We start from the raw sequence: 19,224 nt of genomic DNA, 5'->3' as shown, positions 1-19,224 counted from the left end.
CCTGGGTGATTGGGTTTATGGACCTTAGAAAGCATGCAGAGGTTAAGAGTGTGGGAAATGGTAGGGACGACGAGAGAGATGGACACCGGGGAGAGGATTTGAGGAGAGACTGGAGATCCAGCTGGATTTCTGAAGTGAGGTCACTGTGGCAGGTAGATGAATCTGACAGCTGGCAGAGTTCTCCTGCCAGGTAATCCTTGCACTTCAGAACAACAGTGATGGAGTCTTGTCAGCGTGTAGGACTATAAGGTCAGGATCTGTTTTTAGGTGGTGGACTGTGGTTCTTTCTGCGGATGTAATGTTAGTTTACATGTTTAGAGATTTGGGGAATGATGGTGAGGCAAGGTTTGAGGTTAAGTAATTCTGAAAAGTTAAGTGGGGGTGATCTGGGGGTAGTGGGGTGGATCACGGTTGGATGGAGGAGTGAACTGAGTCAGCCAGATGTTTGGTTGAGTCAGATGGGTAGGGTTGGTGGTGAAAAAGTGTTTTCACTGTAGGGACCGGGAGAAAGAGAGAAGGTCTTTAACAAGTCCTGCATGACTGAATTTGGGAGTAAGCCAAAAGGTGAGGCCTTTGGAAAGGACAGAAACTTCTGCAGGGCTAAGGCTTTTGGATGAAACATTCATGACTGTGTTTCGGATCTGTTTGGGTTCTGGATTCTGTGTGGTGATGGAAGGGAGTATTTGAGGGTGGAGTAAATGTGTAAATGTAGTAGGTTTGTGAGACAGGATTTGTCAACTATGAGGGGATGTGGGGGAGGTTTGGAGATTATTGTAAAGGTGGTGGATAAGGGTAGTCCAGGCTGGAGTAGGAAGTGAACAGCGTGAAAGTTTTATTTTAAGATGACATTGAGCGTGTTGCTCTAGTTCCTCGAGGACAAGAGATTCTATGTGCGATATGGAATCGAGGAATGTGGGATTGCTTAGCAGGAGCATCTTGCAGATGGAGAGAAGGTACTGCAGTCAGGCTTCAGCACCCAGAAACTGTGGTCACGTGTGTGTGCGCGCGCGCGTGCGTGTGTACATACATGTCTATTTCCGACAGAGGCCTTCAGCCTTGCTGGTCAAAAACTCTCACTTTCAGACAGTGTTTTTTTTTTGTTTTTTTTGTTTTTTTACCTATCTGCTTTTCAGCATCTCTGCTATATGATGAGTGGCAGCTACCCTCTTCATAATACTGTTACATTCGACCCTGGATTTTCCATTAAGTAAATGATGAATTCACAGAATTGTATAAAAAGCAATATATAAGTATGTATAATATCACAACTGAATCAATAAATACAGCAATAATTAACATTCTGTCTACAGACTGTAAAAATAAAACTATGGAAAATCTGGGATGAGGTAACAGCAATATGAAAAGGATAGATTGTTGTTCACCACAAAGAGGAGGCACTGAGTGGAAAGTGGAAGTCACATGGGATTACACACACACACACACACACACACACACACACACACACACATGACCACTGGACACTGTCATCTATGGGCACTTACGCTTGACGTCGTCCAATAGCTAAAATCTTTTTTTCAATGTGCCTGTCTATCACTCAAGCAAGCAGTAAAAATAACATTTTGGAGAGACATTTCCCTTTCAGTCTATTGCATTGCTGACAAAGAGCATACCTGCTTTTGAGAACAAACTTTCAGAAGTTGTCGTCTACAAGACTGGAGATAAGGTATCATTTTTATTCTGTATTACTGCAATTCCCCGAAAAAGGCTCTGCAGTCTTGTCTAAGGCCGTTGTTAAAAATGTTCAAATTCCAACAGTTTGGACCAATTCTAATATCAAGATGCAACGACTGGAAAATTTGGCAGCGTCATCCACTGTGCAACACACTTTGCAGAAAATGGGTGCAACAAGCAAAGCATAAATATAATATTTCCCAAAAGAAAAAAAAAAAATTGTTTTTCTGAATTGATGGTGAAGTGTGCTCCTTCCTATACCTGAATCAGCATAAACTGTACAAATAGAAAATACAGGGTGTGTGCAAGTTCTACTGACAAAGTTAATAGCTTTAACAGGTTATTTGCTGGGAGTTTTATGTTAAGAATCCTCAGCTCCCACTTGCTCATTACGGAATAATTCATCTGTCTGCTATCCCAACTAGCTGTGTGACTTAACTGTGCTGATAATTAGAAAATTTCCATATTGGCACATCTTGTGTAAGGAATCGTCATGAGGATATACAATAATTAGGACCTATTTTTAGATAAGGGCAATGAAAATGAAAACACAAATACATAAAACAAAAAGAGGACATTTAGAAGTGAACAGTTACTGTTACGCTTTACTGTGAGTGTTATTGATATTGATTGAAAGAGCAAGTTTCCTGGGGTTTTAAATTCCCATCATCAAGTGAATTTATGTGAATTCCTGTGCCATGTATGTGATGTTACCCCAAATCATATACATGTTGTAATAATTCACATAAATCCGTCTGATGATGAAGTTTTAAAACTCTGTAATGCACAGTGGAAATAAAATGAACTGACACTCATAAAAGTCAACTTGCAGTTTCCATTGTAAAGAGAACACCTCAGTTCGACAATAGACAGATTTATCATATCCTGTATGAGCATGTTGTATTAACCATGATTTTTATGATATGACATGAAGCTCGTGGTCATGGACAGTAATTCTGTTCTTTCGATTTTAGCTTCTAAAGTCTGTTCTTCTTTCATGTTTTTTTTTTCTTTAGCAGAACAAAGTCAGACCAACTTTGGTCTTTTCCTTCTCCACAGAGAGGATCATAGGAGGGAGAGGGGAGGATGAACATAGTTACATCTCTACTCCCAACCATGGTCTGTGATTCACATGTACAGGGTGTGATAGAAAAACTCCATCATTTGCTAAACTAACAAATACCAACTGAAGCAAGATATACAAAATTAGTTGTGAACAGTAGTTTATGATGCTGCTTATTCCATACAACTTACATCCCTCAAATAGTCATCTTCATTATTGACATGATAGCAGAACATTTCCCAGAACAGTCAAGTGGGAGAGTAATATATATTTGCGCCCTGTCCACAAGAGTTCCATTTATTGGTCATTACACTACAGCACCTACTACCACCAAGGCACTCTGCTCTTTTGTAAGATTAGGAAACTACAAAATTCTCATCACTGTGTCACAGTGAGTAATTTTTAAATGATATCTAGTACTGCAGACTTCTTTTGAAATCTGAATGGGAGACAAAAGGAACAAACAACATTTCTATTTTATTACTTAGTAGTTCCAGTAACGACCCAGGTATAACTGATTTGTACTGTTCACTCCAATTCCCCATAACAACCGAATTCTATGCCATTTTTGTATTGCTTTTTGTTTCTGCAGCCAGCAACTGGAACAGATAGACTATTTCCTTGCTCACACAATTGGCAGCGGCACAGACATGTAGCAGGCAGCAAGCACACTGCAAGTGACTAGAAACGTTCCCACCTCTGCCTCATCACAACATGTGGTGAGATCCCTTAGTCTCCTGAGTAGGATAAAGCTGTCTGCACAGCAAGAAGCCAGTGTCGCATTTAATATATATGCTTACAACATATGCAATGGCTATGCTCTTGTTGAAAAACTAACATTAGCAACCATGTTTATTGTTCATATAATAATGATCTAAAAGTGCAGACTTATTCAAGAACTGACAGAAAACAAATATCTCAAAAATACTCATTGATAATATGTTGGTTTCCTTTAAGTAAGTATTTGTATTTACATGGATGAAATGTTTATGTAAGTATTTGTATTTACACGGATGAAATGTAATCTTACATACAATATTTAGCAGAGTACAAGATGGCTCTGAATATAAGATAAACACCCCCACCCCCCCTCCCTTTTGTTGTTTCCTTGGGAAAATCTTATTTTTAACACAATATGACTATGGAAAATTACTAACTGTTTTATTGATACAAAGTTAATCACTAAAAAGTTAATATTATACCTATTCTAAACTTACATCATTATTGATTGTCTACATTTTGATAATCAACGGAGAACAAAGTTCATGAATTTATTGCCCACCAGGAAATTTCTTGCATACAAATTATTTTTGGGACTGAGAGCTGGCTGAAGCCCAATGTAAAAAGCTCTGAGATATTTAGCAATTCATGGAACAAGTACCACGAGGCTTATGAGGAAGAAAGTAATATGTTGTCCAACTCTTCCCAGAAAGTACTTTCATGGAATTTCAGCAGTAAATTTCTCTGTGATCAACAATACAGCAGGCATTCAAGTTTGTTGAGCATCTCTTTAACAATCTCACACAGACTAAATGACACCGTGACAAAACACTCCGCTCTTCGTTGTACCTTCTCTATCCCTTCTATCGGTCCTACCTGGTAAGGGTCCCAAGTTGACAAACAATACTCAAGAATCAGTTGAACAAGTGTCCTGTAAGCCACTTTTTTAGTGTATGAATTACATTTCCTTTAGATTCTTCTCACAAATCTCAGTTTGGAATGCGTTTTTCTACTATTTGTTTTATGTGGTGGGTCGCTCTGGGTAAATATGCCTAGATGTTTTACAGTACTTCCCGTTTCCAACAATTTGTCATCATACCATAGTGGATATCTTTTCCTATGTATGCGGAATATGTTACATTTATTTATGTTCAGGGGCAACAGCCAGTCCCTGCGCCAATTATGACTCCTCTGTAGGTCCTTCTGCCATTGCTACTTTATAGACAACTGCACCATCTGCAAACAGTCTTAAAGAGTTTCCGAAACTTTCTGCTATATCATTTATAAGCTCTGTAAACAATAATGGTCCTATCACACTTCCCTGGAGTACTCCTGAAATTATCTTTACTTCTATTAATTTTGTTCGATTAGGAGCAATGTGCTTTGATTTATCTGCAAGGAAGTCTTGAATCCAGCCATGAATCTGATCTGATATTTAGTAAGCTCTCTTCTTTTTTAATACTAATCGGCAGTGAGGAACAGTGTCAAATGCCTTCCTGAAGCTATCAGATCCTTAAATTTCCTGGGAGAGGTCTCCCCTGACAAAATCTTGCACCAATGTTTTCCTTCTGTTAACCAAAGAGCCTGATATTCTGTTCCAAATAACCTACAATCAATCGAACATCATATCATTTGTCATCTATTACCTCTCAATAAAGATAAGGCCTGAAGCAAGTTTTTCTTTCAGTATTATCTTCCTGTGAAGAATCACATTTGGGGGAGCTTCCTTCTATATGTTACTGCACCCAGCACTACTGTTATTCTGGCCTTTTCACTGTCACAAGTCCTTACAGGAACACTTTAGTGCTCTTCACATAGACAGCAACATTTGACAGCATATGAAAATAAAATGGTGCCTGATCAATGTTGCCCATATGACCTCGCAAATAGAGGTGTCGTTTCCTAAGATTGATTATATGGCGCTGATATGTAAGTAACTTTTCGTCATGTACCTCTGGCAGTAGCTAAGCTAGCATAGTTCTGCATCGTTATGCCGGCCGGGGTGGCTGAGCGGTTCTAGGCGCTACAGTCTGGAACCGCGAGACCATTACGGTCGCAGGTTCAAATCCTGCCTCGGGCATGGATGTGTGTGATGTCCTTAGGTTAGTTAGGTTTAAGTTCTAGGGGACAGATGACCTCAGAAGTTAAGTCCCATAGTGCTCAGAGCCATTTGAACCATTTTTTCTGCATCGTTATGAAAACCTTGCCCTCTTCATCATCCTCAGGCACCCGTCTGTATAGTTCTGTGATGCATGTAGTTGAAAAATACTTCATTTCCTTCACATAGACAGTTTCTCGAGTAATCAGGAAGCATTCATTGCATATTTCTTGCATCCACTGAACAACTTGCTGCTCCAAATTGTGCTGCTTTGGGCCTCTGAAGGTTTGGAATGTTGAACTGGCATTCGTTCATTTATTCTTCATCTGATGCCACATACGAACATTTATGTTGAAAATTAACCGTGCTTTAGAGCAGTGGCAGCTTTAAGAGCCCCATAGGTGAATGCTGGAAATCATGACATTCGGAAATAAACCACGAGATATTTTCGATGAGCAAGAATATAAATGTCATTGTTCCTCATAAGCTGTGTTATTACATTCCTGCCAAACGATAGTTTGTGATGGCCTAGCTTTGCTTTTTACAATACTCTTTATATATTAATTCACGACATTAACTTCTTCAGTGTGGCCGTATTGTCTGTAGGTAGTATATAAATATAGAAGATATTTTAAAGCCCGTCTTTGCAACTATTAGAAAATGTGTCTTCGCCATAAATACATTCCGTTTTATTGAAACTAAACATCACCAATGGTCTGTAATGAAAGCTATTTATAATGTGGCTTTCTTTCTGGATCAAAAAATTGTTTTTTTATGAAAGATATAGATATTTACTTATGGTATTTTATGTTCAATAATCATGCACATCAGGAAACACTGTTGATTCAGGTCTACTCCCACACTGCTTCGTGGTGCTGCATTGTGTTGTGGTTTATACCAAGAAATGCAATGTTTCATGTGCCCTGTCCTGTGATTGGCTGACAGAAGCAAATCGGGCAGCTGCCATCTCGATTTCAGTGTTTATGGAGCTAACATATGTCTTACTTGAAGGTTTTCGTATTTATACTTGCTTATTATAGAAGTATTAAGTCTCAATGATAGACCTCTCCAAAACGTATCTTTTTAGTATGGTTTGTTGGCAGAAACAGCTGGTGCATGGGATAAAAATGAAGCACCAATGAGAACAGGAGACAGAACAGAGGAAGAGGGAGACTATGGAAAAGCGTTTCTGTATGTCCATCCTTGTGATTGATGGTCTGCGAGACTTCAGCCATTCACTTCCATAAAAAATGAAACACCTGCAGCCATTGTTTAGACATTATTTTATTATACTGCAACCACTTACAGTGACTCAATACATCATCTTCAGGCCTGTATGCATAAACAGTAATGAGAGGATCATCAACTTACCAACCATGCAAATACAAAGGCAGATTAAAAACAGAATAAAAATCATGGACAATATTATACAAGAGCATTTACAGTAACAATTTGATAAAAACCAACAGATGCCTCAATTCTCACATACCTAAAATAGAATTATTTATAGTATAACAGGATGAATATCCACTCTATACCTTGTGCAAATGTACTATTTATTAATAAAATTATTAATTAAATATTCCACAATTAAAATTTCGTCACTTAGATTACACACTAAACTGCAAAAACCTGAAATAACCTACCAACTACAGAAGTAACTGTAGAAAATGATAGATATATGAAAGAAATTCCAACATCAGAAATAAGTAAATAAAAAAGAAACAAATATGTACATGTAGTCTCTGCAAGGAGAGCATCAACAACAGTTAATTGTCAATATAGGTAAAGCTATCAAAATGACAGTCAATAGGTCATGTCAAAGTTATAAAATACTGAGGTGAAAACTGTATATGTCATATGCATAAATGAGTGTCCAAGAATGAGTCAAAAGACAAATGTAGAAAACCACCTATGTCATACCACACACAGAATATACAAAACCCAATGAAAAACATATACACATCTACGTGTAAGTACTCCTTGGAAAAGACATCCTCTTACACCAACCCATCTTCTACCAGGTACAATTAGTACAAAGTAGCAATCTTAATATTTGTATGTCCATCCACTATCCTATTAACCTTGCAATCTTAATGCCTATGACATTTGCTGACATTATATTGTCAACTGCTTCCAGGCCGTACTTGACCATATTTGATGAAGATTTTTTATATATACGGTATTGTTTGTAATTGTTGTCTGCTTTGCCTGGTTAGGACCAATTAGTGGATTACATACACATTATCAGATATAATATGATTTTTCACCTGTATCTAATCCTTCAGCACAATATTGGATACATATGAAGACCCCCCCCCCCCCCCCCCCCCTCCAACAACAACTCACCTTTGTTATTACTGTTAACTTATCAATTGTACGAACTACAGAGGCCACATGTTCTGTGGATGTACATGATAAGTTTCTGACATTTACACAAGTTAGATTGTGGTTCTCATTTGATATTTGTGTTATAGCAGTACATCAGTACATGGATATATGGATGCATTCACACAAAATGTTGTTCACCTTGAATAGTATCTTGTGGGAGTTTTTCATATATTCTGTAGATGTTATGATCTAGGTGGTTTTCTACATTTGATCTTTTGACACATTTTGGACACTCATTTCATGCATATGACATAAGTATACCCCAATACAGATTTTTTATTTTATATCTTTGACATGACATATAAATATATTTATATTATCATTTTGATAGCTTTATCTATATTGACACTTAGATATTGTCGATGCTGTTCTTGCAAGGACTACATGCTCATAGATGCATACGTCTTTGGTTTACCTACTTCTCTGATGTTGTGGTTTCTTTTGTAGATTTATTTCTCTACAGTTATTTCTGTACATTAGTAGGCTACTTCAGGATTCTGTAATTTAGTGTATCATCCAGCTGACCAGTTTTTTTATATGGAACATTAAATCACTGATTTTATTAATAAGCAGTACATTTGTACAACGTTTACAGCGGAAGTCTGTCATGATATACTACATAAGATTCTATTTTAGGTATGTGACAACATATGTATATTAGGGACCATTATGCTTCAAAAAGAATGTCCATAAATTCTGTCTTCAGTGTATCACTACTTAATAATTTCAATACTTACAAGGGAACCTCCCCATCACACCCCCCTCACATTTAGTTATAGGTTGGCACAGTGGATAGGCCTTGAAAAACTGAAAACAGATAAATCGAGAAAACAGGAAGAAGTTGTGTAGAACTATGAAAAAAATTAGTAAAATATACAAACTGAGTAGTCCATGTGAAGATAGGCAACCTCAAGGATAATGAGAGTCAAGGAGCTCTGTGGTCCCGTGGTTAGCGAGAGCAGCTATGGAACGAGAGGTCCTAGGTTCAAGTTTTTCCTCGTGTGAAAAGTTTAATTTTTTTTTCAGTTTATGTGACAAACTCTTATGTTTTCATCACATTTTTGGGAGTGATTATCACATCCACAAGAAAACCTAAATCGGGCAAGGTAGAAGAATCTTTTTACCCATTTGCTAAGTGTACACGTAAGGTGGGTCGACAACATATTCCTGTCATGTGACGCACATGCCATCACCAGTGTCGTATAGAATATATCAGATGTGTTTTCCTGTGGAGGAATCTGATGACCTATGACCTTGCGATCAAATGTTTTCGGTTCCCATTGGAGAGGCACGTCCTTTCGTCTACTAATCGCATGGTTTTGCGGTGTGGTTGCAAAACACAGACACTAAACTTATTACAGTGAACAGAGACGTCAATGAACGAACGGACAGATCATAACTTTGCGAAAATAAAGAATGTAAAATTTTCAGTCGAGGGAAGACTTGAACCAAGGACCTCTCGTTCAGCAGTTACTCATACTAACCACGGGACCACGGCGCTCCTGTGCTCACATTCTCCTTGATGTTGCCTATCTTGTGCATGGACTATTCAGTTTGTATATTTTACTAATTTTTTTCATAGTTCCACACAACTTCTTCCTGTTTTCTCGATTGATCTGTGTTCAGTTTTGCAAGGCCTATCCACTGTGTCAACTTATAACTAAATCTGAGGGGGGGGGGGGGGTGCGATGGGGAGGTTCCCTTGTTAGCAGAAAACTTTTGCCAATGATTAATTTGTACTACATTTATAGTTGAAATCCGTCAGGAAATACTATAAGATTCTATTTTAGGTATGTGACAATGGAAGTATCTGTTGGTTTTTATCAGATGATTACTGTAAATTCATTTATATAGTAATGTCCTTGATTTTTATTCCGTTTTTAATCTGTCTTTGTATTTGCATGGATGGTAAGTTGATGAGGCTGTAATTACAATTTATGCACACAGGCTTGAAGATGGTGTACTGAGTCACCGAAGGTGGTTGCAAAACAATAAAATCACATCCAAACCATGCCTGCAAGTGTTTTATTTTTTACATATGGAGAAGAGGTTACGGGTGCAGGATCACTGAGGTTCGGGCTGCGCAGCAGGGGCAGTCGTGGATATTAAGGCCACCCCCCATCCCGTGTCACAGCGTGCTTCACAGTTTTCCCTGCCCAAAGCCACACTAAGCTCACTGGTGCCACATTCTTATGCTGTATTTCTGCTGCCTCTTCCTTCCATCCTTCCTCCTGCTTCCTGCCTCCTTCCCCTTCCCCCTCCACACTCACTCCAACCTATACGAACACTCCCCACTGTCTAGTACGAGCCAGACAGGGTAGTGTGGTCATACAGGTATTCGTACGTGCACTCTGTAGCTCTGAAGAAAGATTCATGCAAAAGCTAGCACAGTCCTCTTTCTCATTTGTGAGCCTACCGATGACTCAGTGCTATACCTACTAAAATGAATGCTAACTTCTCTTTTTAAATTATTTATAAAAATGAATTTACATGTTTACAGAAACATTCAAGCAACATTGTGCTTCCCACACGGTGACAAGAGTTCGAATACGAATCACTTCTGTATCATCACAGTTATGCTCTGATACAGAAGGAAAGACCACCACATCAACGTTTACACGTCAAGACAGCAAAAATTGTGAGAACATCTATTCGTTATGCTTCAAAAAGAATGTACATAAATTCTGCCTTTGTGTATCACTACTTAATAGTATCAGTTTAGCAGAAAACCTTCACCAACGATTAATGCTGTAATAGTAACAGCAGTGGGTGTTTAGAGACCTTTGGAATTTACTGGCTTTGTTTAGATGACATTATCCTTGGAAACTTCTACAGAATGGCCAGACTTTATACTGGCAGTTACTGAGCTCACATAGCTACAAAAAATAAAAATCTTGCTTCATATGGCATTGGAAAGTCCTTGATAGAATATAAATAATTTAATTAGTGAGGTAACAATTCATAAATATTAGAGACACTGAGTTATTCCTTCAACAGACACAGACTTTCTATGCATGACCCCCCCCCCCCCCCCCGTCCCTCCCTCCCTATCACGCATGTACACACACACGTGCACACACACACACACACACACACACACACACACACAAAACTGGTTCACTTCTTATTTTAAGAACAAATGGCAAAAGGTCATTCTCCACAGTTTTGAAAATAGCTAAGATGTGGGTTCAAATGGGGGGCCCCTGGGGATCAGTGCTGTGGCCACTCCTGCTCCTTATTTATATAAATTATATGCCTTCTAGTATTATAGATGCTTCTAAAATATTTCTGTTTGCTCATGACACTAGCTCAGTAGTAAAGGATGTTGGCACTGTTTCAAGTACTGCAGTTCAAGAAGGAAGTTCATGGCTTGTAGAAAATAAATGCTATATCACAGTAAGATCAGTTTTTACAGTTTCTAACACACAATTGAACAAACCCCGACATTTTAATTACAAAGAATAGGCACACGATTAGTGACACTGAACAGTTCAAATTTCTAGGTGTTTAGATCAATGGTAAACTGTAGTGGAAAGCCCATGTTTAAGATCTTGTTCAAAGACTCAATGCTCACATTTTTACTATCAGAACAGTATCTGGAATAAGTGATAATTCAACATGAAAAGCAGTCTACTTTGCTTATTTTCATTTGGTTACGATGTACGGTATTGTATTTCGGGGTAACTCTTCCCATTCTCAAAGGGTATTTTTGGCTCAGGAACGGATGGTTTCGGAACGGACGGTTTCGGCAATATGTGGTGTAAGTTCGCAAACCTCTTGTTGATCCCTGTTCATTAGCCTGGGTATTCTGACATTGGTCTCTCAATCTATATATTATTTAATGTCATTTTTTGTTAACAATATCAGCTTATTCCAAAGAATTAGCAGCTTTCTCTCAGATAATACTAGGCAGAAGTCCAATCTGCATTTGGATTGCACCTCCTTGACTCTTGTGCAAAAAGAGGTGCAGTATTCTGCTGCAACTATTTTCAATAAGCTACCAAAGAATTCAAAAGGTCATAGCAAAAATCCAGGTTCTTTCAAATCCAAACTGACGAGTTTCCTTGTGGGCCACTCCTCCTATCTTGTTGATTAGTTCCTTGAAAAATTATGCTGATTCCTGAATTTTTTGTTGACTGCATTTCTATAAACTTATAGTTTGTTGTCTCTTAGGACTCATGAACACTTTATTATATCTATTATTACTTTTCTATTGTAATTTCATGTAGCGACATATTCCATGACCACGTAGATTTACTCCTCAAATTCGCCCTATGGAGCAAGATGTGTAAAATAAAACACACACACATACACACATCTACTGACAGTGCAATGTAGTCAGTTTTGGCTATAGAGTTGTTTTCTCTCTCTCTCTCTCTCTCTCTCTCTCTCTCTCTGTGTGTGTGTGTGTGTGTGTGTGAGAGAGAGAGAGAGAGAGAGAGAGAGAGAGAGAGAGAGAGAAGGGTGGGAGGCATGCACGTATGTGCATCCTCTATAATTCTGGACAATTCTTCGAAAAGCTAGTAGTATTTCAGCCCTTCACCCTACTTATGTACCAACTGACAACTCAGCATCTAGACGATTTGGTGAGATGTTACATTTACTACTTAAATTGTCTTTAAATTTTTATTTTAATAAATATGTCAGTTATGTTAAAAGTACAATAGAATAAACACCAAAGTACATAAAAGCAATTTTAAAAAAATAAGAAAAAATGTAACATTAATTAATTTTCTGTTGCTTATATAATAAGTCTCATTTGGTCATTTACCAGAACGAGCAGTCACTGCTGATGCATTGATACGCCGCCGTAACTTTGTAATAGCAGAACGAATGAGACGTAATCGTTTTGCACGAGCTGGACCAAGTTTTAAATCCTGGCATCGAACTTGAAGTTCCAGTAAACGTGCTAAAGCTTCTCGGCCCTGTAAACAAATTATCAAACAACTTAATGAGTCATAAAATTACAATACAACTTAAGAGGAACCCTAAAATAAAGTGGCATGGTTCTCAAATCCATATAACCATTTGGTTTTAGCAGCTGCTACAAATGGTAAAAATCTACTAAAAACAAAAATCAAAGATAAACACTTCAAATATCTGTGACAGAAGAAGAGTGTTTACTTAGCACCAGATAAACAGAGACAACTGAAGTACAATTAATAAACATTTACAAATAAAGTTCAGTTTCGAAATTTTAGATTCCTTCACACACCAGAGAATAGAGAAAGTGTATATTTGGACATTAAAGAAAAAGAGCAGTCACTTAAAAACATGAGAGTCAAAAAGTACAATGAATGAGAAGTAACATAAATTGACATCCCACATTCAAATTTGAATTTGTGTGTGTGTGTGTGTGTGTGTTTGTGTGAGCGTGCGCACTTGCATGTAAGTGTGTGTCAAGTCAATAATTAATTGACGGGCTCTGAACAGAATACACTAACACTTTGAATTAATTATATATACAAGTTGGCCAGCCATTTTCACTGCTTCTGTTTAGGCACTTCTTTCATAAATATTAAGTAACATTTTACTTATTATGATCCTTTGTACTAATCCAAGTACATGCTGCTGCACTGACAATCCAATTTATAAGTTAGGAAATCAGGAAAAATCAAAATGAATTACAAGGAACACTACAAATTTTCCAGAAATGAAGGTATTAAGAGTGATGCCCTCAAACACTGTCTCAGGTAGTTGAAAGAATTCTGCACTGACATCTTAAGTTATGTTGTTAAAAGGGAGACATGATACGTGTTATTAGTAGGGACGGAAAAAATTCACATTTTGTGACAAATGTGAAATACAGTAGATGCAAATTCTGGCTCAAAACATGAAACACCTTAATAGGTGCTATTTCATAGCAAACAGTATCCATATGAACTGTTTTATTAGAGAAAAATAGCTTTATTTTCTGCTTATAGATATTGAAAATGTAACCAATTTTCAGTTACTGGTGTTGTACTTCATCTGGTGATGCACAGTTTGAAAATATAGCGTGCATAAGAATCTTTCTCTGCATACAAATATTGAAAATGTAACTAATTTTCAGTTACTAGTGTTGTACCCCATCTGGTGATGACCAATTTGGAAAGATAATGTTCTTAACAACATGTTTGCAAAATAAAAAATGTATGCTGCAATGCACTCAATGATCTGGAGCCATGTGAACTGTGGTTGGTTGAATGGTCTATTTAAGATACCCGTCGTGGGACCTAGAATTTTATAACAAAGAAAGGCGTACAGTTTTTTGTTAGTTAAAGCTCAACAGATGGTACAATGGCTCAAAACATGGTAAAATGTGAACAGTTTTAACATGGCAAGTTAGATGGTGGATATTTTGAAATGTGGTTGCATCGAATACAGCTAGAGGTCGGGCTTGAACTACGTCATTACCAATACCTTGATGAACTCAGCAAGCAACACTTTGTGTTGTGTGTTGTTCATTGTTTTATTTTCTTATTTTGAAACAAGTGAAGCGACCAATCATGGTCTATCATGGATTGCGATTACGACCCTTAAAACACCAGATGAGATCAGCGTTCTCTGTGACAATGTGTCACCTCTACTGTACGCTGATGCCCTGTGAAACGGAAGCTGGGCTTCTTTCCCTGCACCACTCCTCTCCCCTCTGGCAGTCAAAATTCTAGTTTGTTTATGCTTACGGCTGTTTGTCGCTATACCATATAGTGACTGTAAAACAAAATTTGAAACGTTTTTCAACTGCGCCAAAATTCTTCTCCTAATCTTAAACTAGAGTTATAGTACATTCGGTCCTACTTCTATGCTAAGTGCCTTGTCGCTTCTGTATCATTACCAAGCATGAGTTACATGGTTCTAAATGCCCACAAAAGGTCAAAGTTAACAATCTGCATATTTTGTAACCATAAAATTGGTTGTGAAAAGACAAATAATGTCCAGAAACACCTTAAATTGGGAACACATTCAGTTCACTGGCAGGAAAATACTGCTGCTTTTCAAGAGAACAATTATTTTTGAAAGCTTGAGTACAGCCAGATGAAATAAAAAAGGCCATTTCCAAAGAAAAAGGTGTTGAAGTTTTACCAAAAGTTAACATTCCAGTCAAAAAGGTCCCATTCAGTACTTTTACAAAGACCAAATTGATACTAATTTTGACAAAAATAGGTGTAAATTTTTAAAAACATGTGAATTTTGCCAAAAATAGATGCTACATTTTCCAGTCACTAGTCATGAGTCATATGCCTTGATCATACATGTATGAAAAGGAACTGCAACACTGACAGAAGTCTGTGTGGATTGATGATAAAATCCAAAACAAAAAGAATATCAACACACAAATTGAGAAGCATAATGATACTTGTCAGTTAGGTTTCATATGGACTGTAACTTTTGACTGCGAAACATCATCAAGAAAATTCACACAGAGAAAGAGGAATTCTATTTTATATTGCCTGATTTAAGATACTGTATGGCACTAAGGCAAAGAAAGCAAATAGAACTAAACCTGTTGTACACAGTTTATTTTTGTAAAATTTAGAAACAGAATACATAAAGAAACTCTAAAGCACATGAAGGGAAAAATAAGGAGGGTCAAGGAGGGAAATACACTGCAAAGTCTAGAGTTGGATGAGCTGAGCAGAAGCTGCAATGTGTTACTACTAAAATACATACCTAATCAACATAGTTAAAAAAGAAAGACTGGAAAGCTCTAGAGGAAGCTATGGGCAGTAGAAGTTTGTTAATACACAAACTCAAAATGCAGGTTACTATGTAGAACAAAAAGAAGATCCTGTGTATATATGTTATTATCTATCAAATATTAAAAATAGTTACAAAAATAATGTAAAACATAATAAAATCTGAAAAATGTAACAGACAGAGTATTTACAATATTTTTTTCCTGTAAACCCATACAACAAGTCATTTCTTCACAAGAAAAACCATCAAATATTTTAGTACAGTGTATGTGCCACATACTTGAATGAAGTGTCGTCATGGGTACTTCAGAGACTTCTTAACTAAGCAAACATCTGGCAATTTCTGTTAGTGACTGTTTTTTATTTTAATACATGTTTATTGTTTACACCCAAGGAAAAAATTCTGGATCTCCATATTTTAAATCTGGAAATGCTGCACACGAACTTGGAAACCACAACAAAAACAATCATAAAGTGAGAACTGCAAAAAAAATTCAGATTAAAATTAATTCAATATGTTTACATACCCCAACTTCCACTTTGCTTGTGATGTCAGCAAGTTCACGGTCAATATCAGATTCAGCATGCTGAGTCTTTACAGGAGATTCATCTGGTGGTATAAGCAATCCTGTGACTGGATCAAATTTTAGCACCTCCATATCATAGCGGGCCTGCCGTATAAGTGCTCCACCTTGCTCTCGCATACGGAGTGCAGCCCGATAAAATACGGTGTCACGAGCATTATATGCCATGCAGTTGTTTATCATCAGTAGGAAGTCCGCTTCTAGTGAATCAAGGTCTTGATATTCAAAGTTTGCTGCCTAACATAAAAAAGGTAACATTTGATAGACGACAACTATGTTATCACTCTGCATAAATCAGATAAGCAACCTAAAATTATCAAATCAAATCATGAAATTACATAAAAATGTTGTATTCATAACATACTGACCACAACAGTTTTGGGATCAGTAAATATGTCACATTTTGTGTCAACGTACGCGTTCATTTCACTCCGCTTTCATAAATTGGAAGATGGGCCTTTTACATAAACTAAAATTCACTGAAAAATACAGTTATGGGTCTCTATATGACTCCAGAAATGGAATACTAGCTCAAAAGCACACAATACAATGGTTACAGGTGATTTATATGCATGTGGCATAGATTCACAGAGATTTCAGATGATTTAGCTACTTCTCAAGATGACGAATTCTCAGCACTTAGAAGGTGCTGGCATGGATACTAGATTTCTTAAAAACGCATGCTAAAAATGTATAACAGTATGCCACTGACATCCCACCATGTCAGCATGTCGTCTGAGCTCTCATGTTATTGACATCATAAAAAAACCCCACACATAACGCAGCTACCAATGGTGCCAGTGTACAACAGGACAAAAGACTAGAGGATCTCACTCCCCCACCTGTGGACCGACACAGGACACTACTGTACAGTTCAGATCACCACATATCTAGTAATACTAATTTCTGCTTCATTGTCAAACCGCAAACATAATACTGACATCCATCAAGTACAAGTGTAGGATTATTTCAAATTTCATACACGGAGTACAAAATACAGCCCCATCTAATGTGCTACCATCCTTAATGTATCACTGAGTGCTGTCTTTAAGATTAAGGGTGTTCTATTTTTAACAGAACACATACAATGGGCCTATGATGATAGAGGCCTCTTTCTGCAAAAAATATGGGTCAATATTCTTGTCACATAGCTGTTTGCAAAGTTTGTTAGACCTGAATCATACTATGTAGCTGTTTTGAGGTGTGTGAGCAAGAGGAAATAATCACCGCAATTGCTCATCAATGATTTTGTCATGACCATTTTCCAATACTTGCAGCTGTTTTAAAACAGGTTCAAAGGCTAAATAACTTATGGGAATGCAGCCGGGTGACATTGACAACTGCCGATATTTTGAAAAGTTTACATTCTTGCACAGTACTTGCATGCTGCAGTTTAGCCTTGAAAATAACAGGATGTGCACCTCTGAAATATCACCTCTTGTTGACGGCATCATCCTGATACATTTCCACAAGTTAGTTGAACGTTGTACAAGCTGGGAGAAACTCAGGTCTCACTAGTCCGAAGTTACACAACTGAAATTTGAGACACTCCAATATCTGAGAAATTAGCCATTTCTCAATCACAGGTCTAGCTAAGATGTCTTTACTTTCTCTTCCTGTAATGATGTTGTTGTTGTTGTGGTCTTCAGTCCTGAGACTGGTTTGATGCAGCTCTCCATGCTACTCTATCCTGTGCAAGCTTCTTCATCTCCCAGTACCTACTGCAACCTACATCCTTTTGAATCTGCTTAGTGTATTCATCTCTTGGTCTCCCCCAACGATTTTTACCCTCCACGCTGCCCTCCAATGCTAAATTGGTGATCCCTTGATGCCTCAAAACATGTCCTACCAACCGATCCCTTCTTCTGGTCAAGTTGTGCCACAAACTCCTCTTCTCCCCAATCCTATTCAGTACCTCCTCATTAGTTATGTGATCTACCCATCTAATCTTCAGCATTCTTCTGTAGCACCACATTTCAAAAGCTTCTATTCTCTTCTTGTCCAAACTATATACCGTCCATTTTTCACTTCCATACATGGCTACACTCCATACAAATACTTTCAGAAATGACTTCCTGACACTTAAATCTATATTCGATGTTAACAAATTTCTCTTCTTCAGAAACGCTTTCCTTGCCATTGCCAGTCTACATTTTATATCCTCTCTACTTCTACCATCATCAGTTATTTTGCTTCCCAAATAGCAAAACTCCTTTACTACTTTAAGTGTCTCATTTCCTAATCTAATACCCTCAACATCACCCAACTTAATTCGACTACATTCCATTATCCTCGTTTTGCTTTTGTTGATGTTCATCTTATATCCTCCCTTTAAGACACCATCCATTCCGTTCAACTGCTCTTCCAAGTCCTTTGCTGTCTCTGACAGAATTACAATGTCATCGGCGAACCTCAAGGTTTTTATTTCTTCTCCCTGGATTTTAATACCTATTCCGAATTTTTCTTTTGTTTCCTTTACTGCTTGCTCAATATACAGATTGAATAACATCGTGGACAGGCTACAACCCTGTCTTACTCCCTTCCCAACCACTGCTTCCCTTTCATGTCCCTCGACTCTTATAACTGCCATCTGGTTTCTGTACAAATTGTAAATAGCCTTTCGCTCCCTGTATTTTACCCCTGCCACCTTTAGAATTTGAAAGAGAGTATTCCAGTCAACATTGTCAAAAGCTTTCTCTAAATCTACAAATGCTAGAAACGTAGGTTTGCCTTTCCTTAATCTTTCTTCTAAGATAAGTAGTAAGGTCAGTATTGCCTCATGTGTTCCAATATTTCTACGGAATCCGAACTGATCTTCCCCGAGGTCAGCTTCTACAAGTTTTTCCATTCGTCTGTAAAGAATTCGCGTTAGTATTTTGCAGCTGTGACATATTAAACTGATAGTTCGGTAATTTTCACATTTGTCAACACCTGCTTTCTTTGGGATTGGAATTATTATATTCTTCTTGAAGTCTGAGGGTATTTCGCCTGTTTCAT

The 19,224-nt window shown here is 37.6% G+C and overlaps 1 protein-coding gene across 2 annotated transcripts in view; it reads right to left on the bottom strand.

Annotated features, from left to right (window-relative positions):
• The window catches only part of LOC126203349 (peregrin), a 266,717-nt gene that overhangs the window by 134,974 nt on the left and 112,519 nt on the right, over positions 1–19,224 (bottom strand). For both annotated transcript variants that reach the window (XM_049937638.1, XM_049937639.1), the window contains exons 12-13: positions 16,171–16,464; positions 12,736–12,889 (exon numbers count right to left, since the gene is read on the bottom strand). In XM_049937638.1, coding sequence (XP_049793595.1) covers positions 12,736–12,889; positions 16,171–16,464 — 448 coding nt within the window. The remainder of the gene's footprint in view (positions 1–12,735; positions 12,890–16,170; positions 16,465–19,224) is intronic.

The sequence above is a fragment of the Schistocerca nitens genome, chromosome 9 (genome assembly GCF_023898315.1).
Source record: "Schistocerca nitens isolate TAMUIC-IGC-003100 chromosome 9, iqSchNite1.1, whole genome shotgun sequence".
Taxonomy (NCBI): domain Eukaryota; kingdom Metazoa; phylum Arthropoda; class Insecta; order Orthoptera; family Acrididae; genus Schistocerca; species Schistocerca nitens.
Note: the sequence above shows the minus strand (reverse complement) of the source record. Positions and strands in the feature narration are given on the sequence as shown.